The following is an 18885-nucleotide window of genomic DNA, read 5'->3' as shown; positions in this document are numbered from 1 at the left end:
GGGCAATGTTAGCCCTGGAGGGGTCGGTGCAGCATTTGTGGGTACGTGTGTGTGACCCAAGGCTTGGGAAGGCATGAAGGGTGAGGTAGTGGAGGCAGCATGATGGGGCAACTCTTTCAGGCAGTTCAGCTGTGGAATAGAAACAAGAGGAGGGAAATAGCTGAAGGCGGTCATGAGGCCAAGAAAATTCATTTTAAGATAGACAAAACTTGCATCTTTATGCAGGGAGGAAAACCAGAAGAGTAAGAAAGAATGAAGATGTGAGAGGGAGGGGTAATTGTATTAGTTATCTACTGGTGCAGAACAAATTACTCCAAGATTTTGCAGCTTAAAATGACAAATATTTATTTCCTCACCCAATTTCTGAAATCCAAAAACAGCTTATCTGGGTGGTTCCGGGCCAGGAACACTCACATGGTTTATATTCATTTTCTAGAGTTGCCATAACAAAATGCCACCGACTAGGCAGCTTAAACAACAGATATTTATGTTCTCATAATTCTGGAGCTGGAAGTCTCAGACCAAAGATGTTGGTAGGGGTGGTTCTTCACAAGGCCCCTCTCCTTGGCTTGCAGACAGTTACCCTCTTGCTACTTTGTCCTCGTATGGCCATCCCTCTGCATGTACAGCTCTGGTATTTCTTCCTCTTCTTACAAGGATATCAGTCATGTTGGATTATGCCCCACCCTCACAGCTTCAGTTTAACTTCACCACCTCTTTAAAAGGGCTTTATCTTCAAATACAGTTCCATTGTGAGGTACTGAGGGTTAGGACTTTCAACATATGAACTTGGTGAGGGGTTCACAATTCAGCCCATAACAAGGTTGCAGTCAGGACTTTGGCTGGAACTCTGGTCATCTGAAGCCTTGACCATGGCTGGAAGATCTGCTTTCAAGATCACTGGCTGTTGACTGGAGACCTGAGTTCCTCACCACATGGGTCCTCCTTGGGGCTGCTTGAGTATCCTCATGACATGGCAGCAAGTTCCCCCAGGCCGAGCGATCTCAGACAGAGCAAGGAGGAGGACACAGAGCCTTTTATGAACTAGTCTCAGAAGCTACACTCCATCACTCTGACCTTATTCTATTTGTTAGAAGGGAGTCACTAAATCCACATCCACAGTAGGGAGAATGAGTCTCCATATTTGGAAGGGAGCAGTGTCAAAGAATTTGTGGGAGTATTTTAATCACCAGGGTAATTGATAAAGCAAAAGCCCTGATGGAGGAGGCCAGAGAGGGCAGGGCTGGAAGGGTTAGTGTGGGGCTGTCAGGGGGCCCCTTCCCCTGGGCAGTCCCTTAAATGTTCTCAGATATAGGGAAAGGCAGGGAGTGGGTAGAGCTGGAAGCTGAGGGTGATTTTTCGCTCTTTTTTCAATGACACAGATCAAGGTGTTCTGAAGAGTGAGTAGTGGGAGGGAGATTTGAAATAAGAGTGTTGTTGGGTTTTTTTTTTCCCAGAAAGAGCTGACCAGGGTCCACTCAAGTGTCCCTGAGCATTTCTAAGGTCGTAGGGGAGGTGCTGGCCCCTATCGTCAAGATGGTGTGACCCATCCTTGGTGTGCTCAGCTTGGTGCTGGGACTTTTCAAGGTGTGAGCAGGAGTCAACAACATTCACAAGACAAGGGTGGACCAGAGGGGTCCACATAGAGTGCAGCTTATTGTACTTTATTTTTGTATTGCGTTTATGGGTACTTATAAAAGCACTTTGTTCCAGAAAAGATGTAAGTCAGTTTCTAGGCAGGTTGGGAGAGAAATGAAGCTTGGATACCTGGTTGATAGAATGGAGAGAAAAGCAAGGGCTGAGAGGTCGTGATGAAATGAGGGAGCAGTTGGCCATGGGCAGAGGGCCGGGTGCTGGCCTGGGGTGTGGCTGGCAGCTGGAGGACATGGCTTCTGAAGTGGAGAAGTTCTGGGACACAGGAAGACCAGGGCCAGTCGTTGGGGAGTGGAGGTCAGTGGAGTCTGGGGACCAGAGGAGTGGGAGTCCAGGTTCATCCCCCGGGGATGGCAGGACTGGTGGGGGGCACCTATAGGACACATCCTGGTGTCTGGAGAGGGATTATGTCCATGGAGGTCAGTGCCGTGGGTGAGGGGGTAGAGAGTGACAGAGCTAAAGAACAAGGGTGAGCCTCAGATTCCTACCTGGGGTGGAGAAGTGCGGGGCCAGAGCCACAGTGGGGAGCGAGAGGCAGGCAAGGCCCTCTGTGTCTTTCCCACCCACCACCTCATTGCAGTATGTGAGGCGCAGAGACGGACCAGCCTCCCCTTGAAAGAGCTGTAGCCTCAGACCCTTCAAAAGGAATCTCAATCTGATTACTACCGCCTTTTACATTGTAGGCGCTCAACAAATGCTAGGAGGAGTAGATTGCCGTAAACATATAAATGCTCACACACTAAAGAAAACTTGGAATAAGGAAATTCTTTGTCCAGCAGAACAGAGTGGCAAAGGCTCTCTGTCACATTCACCCACCACCTTCACCTCTGCTCTCCTCTTACCTCCCAGCTTGGTCTGCTCAACCCAATTGTGCTGACCCCTCCCATCCTTTGCACTTTTCCCTCTGCCTTTGCTAAAGTTGCAGCATCCCTAGACAATTGCTCCCCACCTCCTCTTATTTTGGTCTCGCAGCTTGCGAGATCTCAGTTCCCTGACCAGGGATTGGACCCGGGCCACGACAGTGAAAGCCCTGAATCCTAACCACTAGACTACCAGGGAACTCCCGAGAAGGGCCCTCTTTCCTTCCACTGTGAATTCTTACAAATCTGGCAAAGCCATTGTCAAAGGACATCCTCTCCAAGGGCTTCGTTCTCTGTTTCACTGAACAACTATTTCCTGGGTCCCTCCTTGGAACAAGTCTGTGTTAGAAGCAGGGAGGATATGATGAACGAAAACTCCAGTACCTGCCTCCCGCTGTTCAGTGGGGCAAGGCTGGGGATGGGTGGGGTTCCTCCTTGATATCAGGGCCTCCGCCCTCCCCTCCCTCCCCCGTCCTCCTCTCCCTCCCCTCCCCTCCCCCTCCCCTCCCTCCCCCACCTGCTGGCAGCTACACAGGCCCGCCTGTGCGCTCCCAGGGCACGGGGGAGGCCGCCAGGTGCTGCAGACAGGTTTGAAAGGAGGCAGGTCCAGGTTGAATTCCCAACTGTGATCAACAGGTCACCTTTCCTTTGTTGAGTCCCATGAGTGAAATGGGGGATATCTGTGTTTTGGTGGTGTCCGTGAGGTTTATTTATTTATTTTTGGCTGCGTTGGGTGTTTGTTGCTATGCGTTGGCTTTTTCTAGTTGCGGCGAGCAGGGGCTACTCTTCATTGCGGTGCACAGCTTCTCATCATGGTGGCTTCTCTTGTTGCGGAGCATGGGCTCTAGGTGCACAGGCTTCCGTAGCTGTGGCTCGAAGGCTCTAGAGCGCAGGCTCAGTAGTTGTGGCGCACGGGCTCAGTTGCTCCGCGGCATGTGGGATCTTACCGGACCAGGGCTCGAACCCGTGTCCCCTTTATTGACAGGTGGATTCTTAACCACTGCACCACCAGGGAAGCCCCTGGCCATGAAGTTTAGATCAAGTATGTTGTGTCTCTAGTTCTGCTGGCTGTTTCCCTCAGCACTCCATGTGGTGTAGGGTGATGACTGGTATTCACGGATGTCTGACCAGACACAGCTTGAGCTTCTGGATGTCCTAAGGATGTTCAGAACCACCGCACTCCCAGTTGAGCCCAGTGCCAAGTGCAAAATAGACATTCAGTAAAGATGAGATAGGATGGATGAAGCTGAGGGAGCCTCCTTTCACACTTGCTGTGGGACTATGACTCATCCGTCCATTCATTGAAGAGTCATTTCTCGGCCCCATGCCAGGTGCTCAGAGCCACGCTGATGAACACACGTGGCTCCTACCCTCCAGGACTCCAACTCAGGGCCACGAGGACTGACATTCTGCTTTCTCTCTGCACACAGGCTGTCAGGAGTGGCTGCCTCAGGATGTCGGGCTTGAGACTGGTAAGAATTGCATCTCTTCCATCGTGGGGTTGTTCGTGGGAGTTGCCAAAGGCTGAGTCAAATCACTCCCAAGGAAAGAAGAAGAGAGGCAATGAGACCCTATAAGGAGAATACCGGAGACAGGGAGTTTGGAGGAAAGAGACAGATTGTATTACCTCAAGAAAATGACCTTGGCCAACCTTTGGGCTTTGGCAGGGGGACCACACTTGCACAGTAATCCCTCACTTATATTCAGGGCTTAAAATGTCCTGACAAAATGCACTACAATATATAAAATAGGTAACCAACAAGGACCTACTGTATAGCACAGGGAACTATACTCAGTATCTTGTAGTAACCTACAATGCCCTGCACCATTTTACATTCCCACCAACAGTATACAAGGGTTCCAATTTCTCTACATCCTCAATAACACTTGTTGTTTTCTGTACTTTTTATAATGGGCATCCTAACAGCTGTATTGCTCTCTTCCTGAGATTTTTGTAGGAGGTGTTCGGCCCTCGTATATGATTTGAATTTGTCCTGAATTATCTCCTCATAAGTGAACTTGTCGTTTTGTCTGCCTACCCCTCAAAAAATTATTTCTTTATTTTTGAAGTCCAATAAACTTTATGTCCTAGAGTTGATTTTTCTTGTCATTATTTCAAACAAATAATGGTGTGTCTTCAATCCATAGATTCAAGGCTTCATTAATTTCTTGAAAGTTGTCTTGAATTTCATATTTAAGTAATTTTTCTGTTTTTTTCCCCGATTTTCTTCTTTGTGCACTTCAATTGTTAGTATTTTTGTCTGTCTTCCATAGCTATCCTTTTTTTTCCTAATCCTAATTTTGAAAATTTCTCTGTCATTTTGCTCACTTTCCTCCTCCTGTCTTCCATGATCTTTACTACGATTTTAGCAGTGCTTATTCCCCTGTTGTTGCTTCCAGTTTTGCTTTCATCTCTGGCCCATGTTTACTTTGTTTCCTCCCTTTCTGTCTTGAGCTCTGCCAATTCATGTCCCATCCTTTTCAGTTGTCTTGGTGTCTAATTTCTGAGCCCTTGTGCCTCTGCTCTCCACCTCAGTAAGTTTTTTGGAAATCATGGTGAGATACTTGGTCACAACTTTCCACTGCTCTGTGGCAGTTTGTTTTCCCCTGGTGAGTGTTATTCACCTGCTCATTTCCTCCTTTTGAATTTCAGTATATTTGCATGTGGATCTCTGCTTGTTCCTTTGGGATTCCTCCCCTTTGAGCAGGGTGAGCTTTTTTGGATTAGAAAGAGGTTCATGTGGGTCAATGCCATGTTGCAGGCCAGGCACAAACCTAGTGAGATTTTAGTCTTTATCTTTCCCCAGCCAATGGGTTTGGGTACTACAGGGCTATTCACAGGGCAAAGACTCTCTTTTTGCACCTCACAGAGAGATACTTTCCTGCAAAAACTAGGCCAGGGAAGCTTCCGTTGCCACCTCCCATTAACTTCCTGGCAAGAGTGAGAAAGGGCTGGGAGCAGGGTAGGAGAGAGGGAAGAAGAAAAAGAAGAAGAAGGAGGAGGAGGGGAAAGGGGAGAGAGCATGCCTCAGCCACCTTGGGATCTCTTGGTTGGAAGGGACACCCCCCGGGGAGGTAAGTCTTGAGCAGGAAGGGGAAGGTGGATCAAGGATCTGACCACCGACTCCTCTCTGCTCTCCAGGGTGACCACGTGTGGCTGAACCTCACCTCTGCTGACAAGACCAGCGTGCCCATCGGGGGCATCATCAAAGAAACAAAGCCTGGCAAGATCTTGGTTGAAGATGATGAAGGCAAAGTCAGTACGGCCAAGCTCTCCTGAGAGGCTCAGCCTTTTCAGCCCCATTCCTCCACCCCTCCTGGGCCCTGAGCCCCCTCCCTTCTCTGGTGCTGCTCCCAGCACCAGGGATTCCAGAGCCCAAGTCAGGGACCCATGATGTGGCAGGACAGACTGCAGGGAAGTCCCGTCGTGGTGAACATTGTATGTCTATCTTGGGAACTGTTTCTATAGTGAAGAAGCAGGGAATGTGTTGGCAGATGGAAAATTAGGACAATTAGGGGAGCAGGAAAGCATGAAGTGGGAAACGGGCTGTGACAGGGAGAAGGGAAGGGCAGGAAGATTGTTTGCAAAGTAAAGGAAGCTGAGCAGGAAGGACAGGAGGAGGGAGGGAAAGGTGAGAAAGATGCCTGGAGGGGAGGCCCTGGAATGTGAGGAGGAGGAGGAAGCCTAGCTCACGCTGAGCAAAACAGCCCAGAAGAGAGAGGAGGAAGCTCAGGGTGACCTGCTGGGAAGCGAGCTCCGTCACCTGGGGGGCTGGGGAGCAGCGGGGGAGCGACAGTGGAGACTGGCATGCAGAGTGAGGGGTCCAGCTGGCCATTTAAGTCCTCCTTGGGCAAGCCTCTTTGCTGAGGGGCTTCAAAGGGAAGCATGTGGAGACTTGGCCTCCAAGGAGAAAATTCTAGACTGTGACCTGTGAGCCCCACAGATTGGAAGCCAGTCAAATGTTAACAGTAATATTTTCTATTTGCAAAACGATGTCATGCCATTTAAAGAACACTTTTACTTGCACACTTTTATTCCAACCACCTGTGAGGCTCCCCAGCTGCACACTGCCCCGATCCCAATCACAGCCAAATCTAACTCCTGGCTACACGCTCCTCTGACCCCGGTCTGAACTTCGCCCTTAGCCCCAGTGCACACTGACCCTCAGCCCTAGACGTGTGCTGACTCCAGCCTCGGATTGAGCCGATCCCTCGACCTTCACCACAGACCAACCCTGGCCAGGTGCTGGCCACCAGATCATCTGATCCACTGAGGATGTGGAGGACAGGTTGGCCCAGGACAACCCCCGCTCAGGAAAGCCGTGCCCTTTGTTCCAGGAACACTGGATCCGAGCAGAGGACCTTGGCACCCTCAGCCCCATGCACCCCAACTCTGTTCAGGGCGTGGATGACATGATCCTCCTGGGGGACCTGAACGAGGCTGGCATGGTGCACAACCTCCTGATCCGCTACCAGCAGCACAAGATCTACGTGAGTCCCTCCTGGCCACATGGGGCCCCCTGGTGTGCTGGGGCCACACGTGCTGACTTGGCTGGGGAAGCAAACTATGCCCCGGGCACACCTGGCTCAGTCCCCATTCCCCACGCCCTCATAGTAGGAGGATGCTCATCAATCTCTGCTCCCCAGTCTGAAAAAAGCAGGGGGATAAAGGCTTCGCGTGTACAGAAAGCTGACATGCAGCATGCCAGCTCAGTACCCGGCACATAGGAGACACTCAGTCACTGCTTCCTCTTTGCTCCTCTGTGGCTGAGCAGAAGGCCTGCTCTGATGGCCGAGTGGACTGAAGGCCATGGGGAGTAGTCTTCTGCCTGGTTCCTTCCTAGGTATGTGGCAGAGACAGGGTCACCAGGCAGAAGACCTCTGCCCTCCTATGAAGTAAGTTGTGTGATGACCAGGAGGACCGCATAGGTAAATGCGGGTCCTTCTCCCAAAGCCTAGCGGCGGATGGGAGGGTCTCATCTCTGTTCTAATGCAGACCTCCCGGGGAGGTGGTATTCCAACACTGACACTAGCCCTGCCATGAGTGTGTGTGACCCGGGGAAGTCACCACCTGCCTGGGCTTCTCAGAGGGAGGTGGCTCATTGACCTCTGACCAGCCCTGATGCTGGGATGCTCAGAGGAGTGGGAAAGTGAGCAGGGGCCCCCCGAATAGAGGGCTGGGCTGGGAGAGGAGGAGGAGGAGGCCCTCAGGGGAAGGAGGAGGGGACGGGGCACTCTGAGTCCACTTTGGATGAGTGAGTCTCAGCTCCTGGGACCAAAAACAATTATCCAAGTTGAATTGCAGCTTATCTTTTCCAAAGAGCTTATGCTTTCATTCTTTTTGGGTTTTTGGGGGGTTTTTTTGTTTTTTTTTTTTTGTTTTTTTTGCGGTACACGGGCCTCTCACTGTTGTGGCCTCTCCCGTTGCGGAGCACAGGCTCTGGACGCGCAGGCTCAGAGGCCATGGCTCACAGACCCAGCTGTTCCGCGGCATGTGGGATCATCCCGGACCGGGGCACGAACCCACGTCCCCTGCATCGGCAGGCGGACTCCCAACCACTGCGCCACCAGGGAAGCCCTATGCTTGCATTCTGTTATCTGGTTGTCATAGTCCTGAGCCAGAGAGATTATCCTCTCCCTTCCTAAAATGAAAATGAAGACACGGATGATTACATGACGGTTGAGGTAGCTGTCCCCGTCCCAACCCAGAGGGGCAGGCAAGCCCAGTGGAGGCTCCAGATGAGCGGGTGATTCCAAACTAGGGTCCAGGAGGGGTCCAGGAGGGCTACTGTGGTGGCCCAGCCTCACGGAGGCCCCTGTGAAAGGCAGGTGAAGACTTGCTTCATACATTCACTCCATTTGTGTGTGTGTGTGTGTGGCTGCATTGGGTCTTCGTTGCTGTGCGTGGGCTTTCTCTAGTTGCGGCGAGCAGGGGCTACTCTTCTTTGCGGTGCGCAGGCTTCTCATTGCGGTGGCTTCTCTTGTTGCGGAGCATGGGCTCTAGGCGTGTGGGCTTCAGGAGTTGCAGCACGCTGGGCTCAGTAGTTGTGGCGCACGGGCTTAGTTGCTCCGTGGCATGTGGGATCTTCCCAGACCAGGGATTGAACTCATGTCCCCTGCATTGGCAGGCAGATTCCTAACCACTGCACCACCAGGGAAGTCCCCATTCCATCCATTTTTATCAAGCCTCTTCTGAATACCAGACAGAGCGCCAAACATTAAGCACGACCACCTCATTTAATGTCCCTGTGAGCATCCTTATCTTTCCAGGTGAAGGATCTGAGCTGCTAAGGGTCTCATCTCTCGGTCCAGAATCAGACCCCACCTCCCGGCCACAGTCAGCCAGCCCTGGTGGCCCTCGGAAGGTGGCATCCAAGGCCAAGATCAGGGCCAGGCAGTGCTGATCCTCAGAGTAGGGGTCACTAACCACCTTCTCCCTTCCCCAGACGTACACAGGCTCCATCCTTGTGGCCGTGAACCCGTACCAGGTACTGCCCCTCTACACCGTGGAGCAGGTGCAGCTGTACTACAAGCACCATGTGGGCGAGCTGCCACCGCACATCTTTGCCATCGCAAACAACTGCTACTTCAACATGAAGAAGAACAAGATGGACCAGTGCTGCATTATCAGGTGAGGTCCTGGGCGGGCAGGCGGGCCAGACACTGCCTCTGAGCATCTCATAAAGGAGGGGGCATCTCCTCTCCCAAAACCTCTCCGGAGTAGTGTGTGACTTAGGGGCTCCCGTTCAACTGCAAACACCCCCCTTCACGGCCATGAACTCCCCTGCATCTGGCCCCTGTGGCCTCTCCACCCTGAAAAGTCCTTCTGAGGCTGCCTTCCTTCAGAACCTGCTCTTCCACTGCATCATCAGGGCCTGGACCGCCCCAGCCTTCTGTGAATATTTCCTGAGACAAGGAAGGAAGGGTGGGGATGGGTTGGTTTAGAAATGGGACCCAAGATAGGCACTTGGGGTGCAAGGATCCAACAGGTGAGGTCCCTCAAAAACAACCTCAGGGGGACTTCCCTGGCGGTCCAGGGGTTAGGACTTCGCCTTCCAATGCAGTGGACACGCGTTCGATCCCTGGTTTGGGAGCTAAGATCCCACATGCCTCAGGGCCAAAACACCAAAACATTACACAGAGCAATATTGTAGAAAGTTCAATAAGGACTTTAAAAATGGTCCACATCAAAAAATCTTAAAAAAAAAAAAAACAACCTCAGGGCAAGTCTCAGGGAGGACAGATCTCAGGTACTTGGGCCCAGAAGGGGCCTCTCCAGTCCAGGTGATGTTGCTGTTTCAGAGACTCGGGCCTGGCTTGGCTTCTCTGCCTTCTGCCCTCCTGGTACCCATGGAAGGGCGGCAGAGAGGGAAAGAAAGTGGGGAGAGGGAATTTGGCTCCAGGACACGTGGCTTAGTTCTCTAGTAGAGTCATCCATTCACTCATTCATTCATTCACTCATTCATGTGTTCATCCATTCACTCACCCATTCATTCACCCATTCATTCACTCATTCATTCATTCATTCGAGGTTCTTTTGGCTCCAATTCTGTCTCCTGTCCTGTCCTAACATGAGGAGAGAGCAGCAGCAAAGGAAAGGGACTAAAATCCCTGCCTTGTGGACCTTACATTCTAGAAGAGGAGACAGGCAATAAACAAGCAAATTGTTTCAGCATAAGAACTTTGAAGGAAAACACTGCAGGGAAAGAGGAGAAAGAGAGTGATGGGGCCGCTGCTTTAGGTAAAAGGGCAGATCGGACTGGTCTCTCTGAGGAGGGGACGTTGGAATAGAGACTGGAACGAAGTCCTACAGCTTAGGTTATCATGTTTCACGTTGTCAGCAACTCTCTGTAGTAGATACTCCTATTCCTGTTTTACTGCTGGGGAAACCTCCCACCGGTTGACATTCTTTCCTAAAGACACACAGTTGTTAAACAGGGGTTTAAACCCAGGGCTCTGGGAAAAGAAGACAGAGCGATGTCTTGCCAGGAAGCCTCACCGTCAGGACAGCAGTGCCTGCAGAAAAGCACAGAGCACCCGGTGGCTGTTTGCATGAGCATCACTTGAGTCAAACTGCCTCCCCGGGGCGCGAGAGAGGCACCTGAGCCCTCTTCTTTCGGAGTCATCTCTACATGCAGGGGTGTTCTCCTGACTGACTTCCCTGGCATAGTGATCAGGGACATTTGGATCAAAACTTTTTTAAAAAATGAATATTTTCAGAGGAAACCGTATTTGTCTGAGGTTTGCTTCAAAATAGTACAGGAAGGGAAACAAAACTGGTCAGGAGTTGCATTTCATATCTGTGACTCATTTATTTTGTGACTGGAAGTTTGTACCTCTTAATCTCTCTCACCTATGTCTTCCCCCCCCCCCACCCCTGACCCTCAGGCAACCACCTGCTTGTCCTCTGTATCTATAACTTTGTTGATGTTTTGTTCTGTTTGTTCATTTGTTGTGTTTTTTAGATTCCACCAGAAATCATACAGTATTTGTCTTTCTCTGTCTGACTTATTTCACTTAGCATAATACCCTCTAGGTCCATTCATGTTGTAGCAAATGGCAAGATTTCATTCTTTTTTATGGCTGAGTAATATTCCATTGTATATATATCATTTAGTCCCTTTACATTTAAAGTAATTGTTAATAGGTATGTACTTATTGTCATTTTGCTAATTGTCTTTGGGTTGTTTTGGGTTGTTTTGTAGTTCTTTTTGTTCCTTTCTTCTTCTTTTGTTCTCTTCCCTTGTGATTTGATGACTATCTTTAGTGTTATGTTTGGATTCCTTTATTTATCTCTGTGTGTATCTATTATAGATTTTTGGTTTGTGGTTTCTGTGAGGTTTATATATTGCTATGTAGATATGTATGTCATATATCATACATATAATCATGTATATAATCATACATATACATGATATACAATACATAATCATACATATATACATACATATATATACATGATTATTTTAAGTTGCTGATCTCACTATTTACTATTACTCATTTACTATTTACTATTTACCCCACCCATTTACTCTTTTCCACATCATATTTTATATCCTTTTGTTTTGTATATCCCTTGACTACTTACTGTGGATTTAACTCCTTTTGTCTTTTAACCCTCCTACTAGCTTTGTATGTGGTTGACTTACTACCTTTACTGTATATTTACCTTTACCTATGAGCTTTTTTCCTGTCATAATTTTCATGTTTCTAGTAGTGGCCTTTTCTTTTTTGCTTAGAGAACTCCCTTTAACATTTGTTGTAAAGCTGGTTTGGTGGTGCAGAATTCCTTTAGCTTTTGCTTGTCTGTAAAGCTTTTGATCTCTCCATCAAATCTGAATGAGAGCCTTGCTGGGTAGAGTATTTTTGGTTGTATGTTTTCCCTTTCGTCACTTCAAATATATTGTGCCACCCCCTCTGGCCTGAAGAGTTTCTGCTGAAAAGTCAGCTGATCGCCTTATGGGAGTTCCCTTGCATGTTACTTGTTGCTTTCCCCTTGCTACTTTTAATATTTTCTCATTCCATTATCATTCTAATTACAATGTGTCTTGGTGTGGTCCTCACTGGTTGATCCTGCTTGGGTCTCTCAGTGCTTCTTGGACCTGGATGTCTGTTTCCTTTCCCAGGTTAGGGAAATTTTCAGCTATTATGCCTTCAAATATGTTTTCTGCCCCTTTCTCTCTCTCTTCTCCTTCTGGGACCCTTGTAATGTGAACGTTAATATGCTTGATGTTGTCCCAGATTAAACTGCCCTCATTTCTTTTCATTCTTTTTCCTGTTGAGCATCAGTGATTTCCACTACTCTGTCTTCCAGCTTGCTGAGCCATGTCTCTGTATCATCTGATCTACTGCTGTTCCTTCTAGTGTATCTAGCTGATGGGTGGGGCCAGTTCCTGACATGGCTAGCGGCAGGGTCTGGGATGTCCCAAACCTGGCTTCGGCCTGTTGGTGGGTGGGGCTGGATCTCAGGGTGTCCTGGGGCTATTGCCGGCTCACTGTGGACAGAACTGGGTTCCCAAGGTGTCTCAGAGCTGGTGTCAACCTGCTGGTAGGCAGGGCCCAGGGATTTCCAGGCTTTGGCCTGTTGGTGGGTGTGGGCTGGTCCCAGGGGTCCCTGAGGCTACTGCCGGCTCACTGGTGGGTGAGGCTGGGTTCCAAGTCCTCTGGTGGACAGAGCCAGGTCCTAGGGCAGCTGTCTGGGGGTCTTAAAGCAGCCTCCTGCTGGTGGGTGGGGCTGTGTCCCCACCGAGCAGTTGCTTGGCCTGAGATGTCCCAGCACTGGCAGCAACAGGCTGTTGAGGTCTTTGCACTAATGAGCTAGAGGGAGGGGTCCACAATGGCACCCACCAGCCCCAGTGTCCACTTGGTCAACAAGCTCCCCAAATGGCTGCCACCAGTGTCCCTGTCCTCAGGCGGAGCTGCAGTTGCCCCTTGCCTTCAGGAGACTCTCCAAGATCAGCAGGTCTGACCCAGCCTCCTTTCAAATCACTGCTTCTGCCCCAAGCAAGCAGTGTGAGGTTTTGTGTGCGCCCTTTAGGAGTGGAGTTTCTATCTCCCACAGCTCTCTGGCTCTTCTTAAAGTAGGTCCCACAGGCCTTCAAAGGCAAACAATGTGAGGGTTTGTCTTCCTGGTTCAGGAGCCCAGTGCGGGGCTCGCTCCTTGGGGAGAACCTCTATAACTGTAATTATTCTTCCACTCGTGGGTCACCCACCCAGGGGTATGGGTCTTGACTATACTGTATCTCTGCCCCTCCTACCATCTCACTGTGGTTCCTTCTTTGTTGTTGTTGGATTGGTTGTTTTTTTGTTTTTGAGTTGATATAATTTAACTGTGAACTAAATGTATTTTATTCTTTAAACATAATGCCATTTAACATTTAGTCCCGAGACAATTAAGCAAATATTTTTTGTTTGTTTTGTTTGGTTGTTGTTGCTGTTTTCGGGTTTTTGTCTTTTTAATTTTATTAGAGTAGAGTTGATTTACAATGTTGTGTTCGTTTCAGGTGTACAGCAAAGTGATTTAGTTATACATACACATATATTCATTCTTTTTCAGATTTTTTTCTCATGTAGGTTATCACAGACTATTGAGTCGAGTTCCCTGTGCTGTGATTCCTTCTTTATGTATTTAGTTAAAGAATTTCTTTTCCTCTAGTCTTCCAGTTTTTGTCATCAATAATTTCTCTGTAAATAGTTGTAATTTGGGGGGACTTCCCTGGTGGTCCAGTGGTAAAGAATCCGCCTTACAATGCAGGGGACGTGAGTTCAATCCCTGGTCAGGGAACTAAGATCCCACATGCCGCAGAGCAACTAATCCCGCACACCACAACTACTGAGCTCACGCGCCTCAACTAGAGAGCCTGCGTGCCACAAACTACAGAGCCCACGTGCCCTGGAGCTCAAGCACCACAACTAGACAGAGAAAATCTGCTCACCACAACTAGAGAGAAGCCTACGAGCCTCAAAGAAAGATCCCGCATGCCTCAATGAAGATACTGTGTGCTGCAGCTAAGACTCGACACAGCCAAAAATAAACTAAATAAATAATGAATAAATCTTTTAAACAAATAAATAGTTGTAATTTGGGGGGGCTCGTGGCAGGAGGCAAGCTAAGGGTCCTCAAGGTCCTTCTCTAGCACCATCTTGGCCACTGCACTGCCCTAAAATATGAAAAAAACTGGTTTTAATATTTTACCATTATGAAATTAATATATATATTCACTATGAAAATTTTAGAAAATTTCAGAAAAATACTCTCAGCAAAAATATTACTAGACATTTTTGGAAGAAAAAGCTTCCTCTATCCACTTGGTTAAAATTTTACTGAATACTACCTACACTTACCACTTCACTTAACTAGTAAGCATTGCTCATGTGACTGCAGGCTCTGTGCAGACCTGGATTAAGTGGCTGCACAATGTCCTCTGACTGGATGGACCATAACTAATTTCCCCCATTTTTGTTGCTTCCCATGTTCCACAATTGCAATGATAAATAAATAACGCTTTAATGAGCAGGAAGCTTTGTGGAGAAGGCTTTTTCTGATTTTAGGAGTCTTTCCTTAGACTAATGGAATAATTCTGAAGTTTTGATACCTATGCCAGACTGCTTTCCCGAAAGGCTGATGCAGTTCCCCCTCTGGCCAGCATGACCTCACTGCTCACAGAGAGAACATACCACCATACCTGCATAGTCGAGCAGGAAAGATGAATACACTAATAAACTAACACAAAGTAGGCAGGGGACGTCAGGGAGAACGCAGTGGGATTTCTGCACAGGGAGAGAGCATCCTTGTTCAGACCGGCCCAGAAAGCGGGCCTGTGGTGGGTTTGCAGGAGAGTTGACAGGTGTTGAAAACTAGTTGTTCTATTGACTGACGTTCCTGCATGCCCTCTTTGCAGTGGCGAGTCTGGAGCAGGGAAAACAGAGACCACCAAGCTCATCCTGCAGTTCCTGGCCACCATCAGCAGCCAGCATTCGTGGATTGAGCAGCAGATCCTGGAGGCCAACCCCATCCTGGAAGGTATGCAGTCACCCACGGGACCAGCCTCCTTTCCAGGACCTGTGGGCTGGCACCTTCCTGCCAGGGGCTGCCTGTGGGGAAGGGCAGGATAAGCCATACTCTTTTAGCGACTTCTCAGGATTCCTCAGGACACGAAAGGCAAGGATGGGGTGGATGGTAGCATGGGCGCTTCTGGGAAGCACAGAGAAGAAAGACCGATGATCTGGTGAGCTTTCACAGGTGGGATTTCCATGGAACCTTAACAAGTATTCCTTTTAAACAGGGCTCCAAGGGACTTCCCTGGTGGTCCAGTGGTTAGGACTCTGCGCTCGTACTGCAGGGGATGCGGGTTCGATCCCTGGTCAGGGAACTAAGATCCTACATGCTGCGCAATGCAGCCAAAAACTAAAAAATAAAATTAAAAAATAAAAAGGGCTCCAAGATGAAATCAATTTGGGAAATGCTGGGAATGAATTATTGATACAAGGAAGGATCCCAAATGCATTCTGCTAATAAGAGTAGCCAGATCCTCTATTTTTTTCAATTATGTGTACAGAAGAGGATGTGTGTGCAAAGGATCTTTCTTAATTCAGTCACATCATAAAACCTTGCAGAAACAGCTCTATGGAATGCACTTTGGATCGTGCTGCAGCCCAAATGCCATCTGGTCTCAGCTCCTTATCTGCGCTCTGACCCGTGCCAGCTCTCGCCACTCTCTCTGCGAGCTTGCCCTCTCTAACCCAGCCTCCACCCTACAGCCTGAGCAATCTTTCTAAAATGTAAATCTGCCTCCACACTCCCTCAGAAGGTTTCCTGCTTCTCCCGTCACCTGTGGAACTAATTACAAACTTCTTAGCTTGGCATTCAAGGCTCTGCACTACTGGGCTCCGCCTGCTAACGGTTCCATCCATCTTCCACTGCTTTCCTCCTGTATCCTATGGTCCAGCCGAATTTCCCTCCCTGGAAGCACACCCCATGCTTTCTGACCTCCGAACCTTTAGCTGCACTTTGCCTTCCTCCTAGCAAACCCTTGGCTGCCACCACTGTCCACTGTAATCCTACCCATCCTTCGAGTCTGGGCTTGGCCACCTCCTCTGAGAAGCCTTCCCAGAGGACCCCAGTAAAAGTAAATTTTCTCTTCTCTGCTCCTATCATGGGCATCATCCGTCGGCCCTCAGCCTTCGGAAATGCCAAGACGATCCGAAACGACAACTCAAGCCGCTTTGGGAAGTACATCGACATCTACTTCAACCCCAGTGGGGTGATTGAGGGGGCGTGCATCGAGCAATTTCTCCTAGAGAAATCCCGGGTCTGCCGGCAGGTAAGGCCTCCGCCTGCTGCACTGGTCCTGGGGGAATCTCCCCCCACCCCAGGATGGGAGTCATGGTATTGGGGAGGCTTCCAAGAGGGGTCCCTTCCATCACTCTCACCCCTCCTTTCCTCCGCCCCAGACCCCCATAGGCCTTAGCTTGCTGTCATTGAACCCTGGTCCGAGATGGGCCAAGGACCCTTAGAATTGGATAATGATGGTCCTTCCCCAATATTCAAGGAAATGATTTATTCAAGGATTTTCTCTTTTGAATTTTCCATCTATATAGTTGTCTTTATCCTTTGGTGCTTACTACCCTTCACCTCTACTAGAATTAATTCTGAGGCCAGGCCAGTCCCTGTCTGGGGGTGGATGTATCTTCAGGTGTGTTGGGGCCCCTGGCAGGAGGACCTAGATGACACCGTCTAAAAGACCACCTGCAGGAAATGAGGTGGCATGTGGTCTGTGTCGTCAAAACAGGGCCTTGTACTCACAGGGGCCCGGTCTCGGTTTGATGCTCTGTTGTTGCCATCTTGAAATTCTTAATAACTCTTTAGCAAGAAGCCCCATCCTTTCATTTTGCACTGTGCCCCACAAATCAAGTAGACAGTCCTGGGTAACAAGGAACCCAAAGTGTGGCAGCCACATCGGCTGAGTTAACACGGCTTCGTTGGGGGTAGGCTGCTCTCTCATATGATGGTATAACCCCTAACACGTGTGTGCACGAGCACACATGTACCACACACACATGATGTTTCAGATTAGGGATATGCCACCAAAGGGACTGGCGCTGTGTGTTAGGACAGACAGACACCTGGGCAAGCTGAAGAAGGAAGCTCACCTTTAGTGACCCCCACCTGGTGCCAGGTGTTTCCCCTGCATTATCTCATTAGACCTTCACAACAACCATGAGAGACGGGTCTCTTTCTCCCCATTGTATAGATGAAGAAACTGAGTCCAGGTAAGTTAAGTAACTTACCCAGGGTCACAGAACTAGTAGAAGGTAGTCTCTCCGACTCCAAAGTCTGCCCTTTCCAGAAGCTTATAATTCTTCGCACAGTGGTTGGTGAATTCAGAGAATTTGTTCCTCAAAGAGGTACCCCAGAATGGACAGGAGACTTCTAAAGCAGATCAGAGACAGTCCTGTCCATAAGATTAAAATATTTTGGCATATCTACACTGTGGAATGCTGGGCAAGTTAAAAGGATGAGGAGGTGTGTCTGTGTCCGTGTAGACAGATGGCTAAGAGACCCGTTTAGATGAAAAAAAGAGGAAGCTGAAGAACAATAAGTATGTTCTTGCCTAAAAAATAAAAATAAACTTTTTATAGATATACTCTAAGTAAATACATTAGTGATGTCTAGAAAGGAACACAGACCATCAAACTGTTCTGAGGAGGTCATCTGAGGAGTCAAGCTGGGGTGGAAAAAAACTCACCCTTTAACACTCTATACTTGGAATTGTTTGAATTTCACAACGGGGATGTGAAACAAAGTTTAAAAATAATGTCTAGGGCTTCCCTGGTGGCGCAGTGGTTGAGAGTCCGCCTGCGGATGCAGGGGACGCGGGTTCGTGCCCCGGTCCGGGAAGATCCCACATGCCGCGGAGCGGCTGGGCCCGTGAGCCATGGCCGCTGAGCCTGCGCGTCCGGAGCCTGTGCTCCGAAACGGGAGAGGCCGCAACAGTGAGGGGCCTGCGTACCACACAAAAAAATAAAAATTAAAAAATAATATTTAAAAATGCAGAGGCCCAGCTAGGTAAACCTGTGGATGTCAGGTCCTGGGGGTCACAAGGTGAATAGGACGGCTTCACCGTAGACTGTAAAGAGTCCAGGGTTCTGAGTCAGAGGGCCCGGGTCTGAATCTGGACTCACTGCCTCTCACCTGTGACTCCGGGCTGCGAGGAGCGGTCAGGATGCAGGGAAGCCCCGGGGAGGGACGAGTTCCAAGGGCAAGGTGGCCTTTCCGCGCAGAACAGTCAGGATGAGCTGGCCTTGGAGGACAGCGACCAGGCATGGCCATCCCTCAGGTCAATGCCGGGGCCCTACCTGCTGAGGAAGGAAGCTGGGACAGGGGTGGGGGCAGGAGACGGTCCTGAGGCCCCGCAGCCTCAGGGGAGATGCTTACACGCTCCCTGGAACTCCCTCCCGTCTAGGCCCCGGAGGAGCGGAACTACCACATCTTCTACTGCATGCTCATGGGGATGAGCGCAGAGGAGAAGAACCTGCTGTGCCTGGGCACGCCCTCTGACTACCACTACCTGACCATGGTGAGGCCCGCGCGGCCCCTGCCCTCCTCGCCCCTCCCCTTCTCGCCTGCCCCGCCTCTCCCCGCCCCTTCCAGTCTTGCTGCCTCCCCACGCCTCAGCAGCCCCACCCCCACCCTGTGGCCTGGGGCGCTGGGAAGAGGAGGAGACCTGTTGCAGGTTTCGGTTCAACCTTCCTTTCCCTCCCTGCCTCTCCCTTCCCCTCCCCATCCCCTTCCTACCGCTTCCCTCCTCTCCCTGGCCCTCCTCCCCCTCCCCGCCTCTCCCCTCCCCTTCCTACCCCTTCCCTCCTCTCC

General features: G+C 49.7%; 1 protein-coding gene and 1 non-coding gene across 3 annotated transcripts in view; both read left to right on the top strand.

The window, feature by feature from the left end:
* Positions 1-3906: 3906 nt before the first annotated feature.
* Positions 3907-18885, top strand: part of MYO7B (myosin VIIB) — a 71447-nt gene continuing 56468 nt past the window's right edge. For both annotated transcript variants that reach the window (XM_060106213.1, XM_060106212.1), the window contains exons 1-7: positions 3907-3985; positions 5656-5769; positions 6852-7004; positions 8960-9144; positions 14915-15036; positions 16194-16336; positions 18479-18592. In XM_060106213.1, the coding sequence (XP_059962196.1) occupies positions 3968-3985; positions 5656-5769; positions 6852-7004; positions 8960-9144; positions 14915-15036; positions 16194-16336; positions 18479-18592 (849 nt within the window). In that variant the 5' untranslated portion in view covers positions 3907-3967. The remainder of the gene's footprint in view (positions 3986-5655; positions 5770-6851; positions 7005-8959; positions 9145-14914; positions 15037-16193; positions 16337-18478; positions 18593-18885) is intronic.
* On the top strand, positions 15313-15385 carry TRNAT-CGU (transfer RNA threonine (anticodon CGU)). Its single transcript has one exon. It is a non-coding gene; the product is annotated as a tRNA-Thr (tRNA).

This window comes from Mesoplodon densirostris, chromosome 8 (genome assembly GCF_025265405.1).
Source record: "Mesoplodon densirostris isolate mMesDen1 chromosome 8, mMesDen1 primary haplotype, whole genome shotgun sequence".
NCBI lineage: Eukaryota > Metazoa > Chordata > Mammalia > Artiodactyla > Ziphiidae > Mesoplodon > Mesoplodon densirostris.
The sequence above is the reverse complement of the archived record's forward strand: the minus strand, read 5'-3'. Positions and strand labels throughout refer to the sequence as shown.